The sequence below is a fragment of the Phragmites australis genome, chromosome 1 (genome assembly GCF_958298935.1).
Source record: "Phragmites australis chromosome 1, lpPhrAust1.1, whole genome shotgun sequence".
NCBI classification, from domain to species: Eukaryota; Viridiplantae; Streptophyta; class Magnoliopsida; order Poales; family Poaceae; genus Phragmites; species Phragmites australis.
The window spans coordinates 56,352,926-56,355,318 of NC_084921.1; the positions used below are offsets into that span (position 1 = coordinate 56,352,926).

General features: G+C 49.0%; 1 protein-coding gene across 1 annotated transcript; it reads right to left on the reverse strand.

Moving 5' to 3' along the window:
* Window positions 1–284: 284 nt before the first annotated feature.
* LOC133886611 (transcription factor MYB73-like) lies at window positions 285–1,120 on the reverse strand. The gene is made up of 2 exons (XM_062326329.1): window positions 543–1,120; window positions 285–474 (listed from the first exon to the last, which is right to left on the reverse strand). The coding sequence occupies exons 1-2, from the start codon at window positions 1,118–1,120 to the stop codon at window positions 285–287; spliced, it is 768 nt and encodes a 255-aa protein (XP_062182313.1).
* Between the last annotated feature and the right edge of the window lie 1,273 nt (window positions 1,121–2,393).

Sequence of the window (2,393 nt, forward strand, 5' to 3'; positions counted from 1 at the left end):
GATAGATCTGTTTTGGATATTGATCGTTTCGAGTTGGGTAACCAATCTAGACCTTCCTAGTATGTGTTTCATTATTTCTGGATGTATCAGGTACTACTGATGTGGTTCCGTAATATCTGAAGTTGTCTAATATATGTTGTACATATTCTGTCTGTGTATAATATACTTTCTATGCTCATATATCCTATAGTTAGATATTCAACATAAGTGAATATAAGCAAAATAACAGTAATATGGTAACAAACATATGCATCTGAGTTTGGCATGAAAATGTATTTTATTGATCACGGCGCATGATATATGAGAGCTGATGGAATGGAATGGAATGAAATGCGAATGGTCAATTGCGGTGTCCCTTGGCCCTGGCTGCGGCGGCCATGAGAGTGGGCGAGCTGCCCTGTCTGGCGCTGCACCTCCTCGCTCACCATCCGGCGAATCACCACCATCAGCTGCGCGTTCCCCTCATGCCCGCCCCTGTTGGTGCCTCGGTCGACTGATCAGCAGCTGCTGGCAGCGGCAGGCCCAGGCTCAGCGAGAGAGACGTGGGCGGGTCGGCGGCAGGCCTGTGCAGAGCGTTGTTGGAAGTGGAGTTGGGCCCTAAACCAGCACCCGCAGCATGAGTAGCTAGCGCTGCAACTGATGGCGAGCCGCCCGTCATGTACAGTCCCTTGACCACCGGTTGATCAGCAGCAGGCCCGTTGTCGTCCTGCTGCAGGTCGATGCGCAGCAGCTGAGGGGCAGCAGCACGGGAGGACGAGGCTTGTGCGGCGGCTGCTGCTGCCCGGCGCCTGCACCTGCGGAGGTTAGAGTTCCAGTGGTTCTTGATGGAGTTGTCGGTGCGGCCAGGGAGGAGGCGTGCGATGGTGGCCCACTTGTTACCGTAGCGGGCGTGGGCGGCGAGGATGAGAGCGTCCTCGTGCGGCGTGAAGGGGCGATGGTGCACGTCGGGGCTGAGCTGGTTGCACCAGCGGAGGCGGCAGGACTTGCCGGAGCGGCCGGGGATGGCGGCGCTGATGAGGCTCCAGTGGTGGGGGCCGTGCTGCTCCACCAGCCTCGTCAGCAGGGCGTCCTCCTGGGGGCTCCACGACCCCTTCTTCATCACAGTACTACTCGTCGACATCGCTGCAGGGTTGTTCATCTTGATATGATCGCTCGCTTCCAAGTCCTTGCTCCGGCAGATCGATCGATCGAAGAACTGCACGGCCGCTGTATGTGTAACGTACGAGCGATCGGTAGAGGAAGAAGGGAAAGGAGGTCGCGCCGGCCATGTCATGTGTGCACGGTTTGTTGCACGCATGCATATATTGCACTTTTGAACCTGCATGCATGGATGGTAGCACCTTTTAGCTGGTTTGTTTGTATGAATTGTGAACTGCATGCTCGACTAGAGTAATCGATCGATGCATGATCGAGGCGAGGGAGTTTTTGTATATATGTACGTATAGATACAGCTGGGACTGGGAGCTTTGCATTGCATACGTGGATGGGTAACCATGCTAACGCTATGCTGCGCTGTGCTATCTGTCCATTCCAGCCGTTCCGTCATGCGTGCCTGGCCAGGCCACGCCACGCCAAGCAGCCAGCCTAGCTTTCTTTTGTCGATCCACCGATCGATCACAAGAAAAGAGCTGGCCCGCTGATGCAAAACGGAAAAAGGCGTCCTTCGGTGCAGCAAGGGCCCTTCTGTTTTTGTTGTTGTTTCAATTCAACGTGCATGCCAAGACAATTTGCGGCAATATATCTAAATTATAAATACACGGATGCGTTTGATGTTGATATAACCATCAAGTCATTATTTATTTCTGTTTGTCTATCTGAAAGTCAGCAAGAATATATTATGTTTGTCACTAAATTCGATCTTACTAAAATTGTTGATAATGAGCATGTTATGCTCTGAAATACAAAGATTCCTTAGTTCCAATTAAAGATACATCTAGCTATTTATCTCCTCCTGTTACTAACCTTTTGCAGGATAAAAAAATCAATCAAACAATGCATGAAGAGAACAAGAAGTTACTTGAGAGTCACACCACCACTGTTATATCTCCTCCCACAGTTCGGAGGAGCAACCCCTTGCTGCACCTCTACTTGTGCCTAACACTTTGCAAGAAAATGTGAAAAACAATAAAATAAAAATGAGAAGAAAAACAAGAAGAATGAGAAGACATGCTGCACCATGCATGTTACAACAAGGTACAAATACCAACGCACCTATATCAGCTGAGAAAGAGAACAAAGGTAATAAAAAAGATGCTACACTCACACAAGGTGAGGATTATTTTGATGTGATAAAATTGTCCGCTACTCATGTTATTGCAGAGCAACCATTAGTAGACTATATTGCTGATTTATGTTTGTCACATGATGATTTGCTTGTTGTTCCTTGTGATAAT

What these genes read in the sequence shown, in the direction of transcription:
- LOC133886611 (XM_062326329.1), bottom strand. Translation starts at nt 1,120, where the DNA reads ATGTCGACGAGTAGTACTGTGATGAAGAAGGGGTCGTGGAGCCCCCAG. An exon ending in CCTGCCGCCGACCCGCCCAC is followed by an intron (nt 475 to 542) that starts GTCTCTCTCGCT and finishes AGGCACCAACAG; the next exon opens with GGGCGGGCATGAGGGGAACG.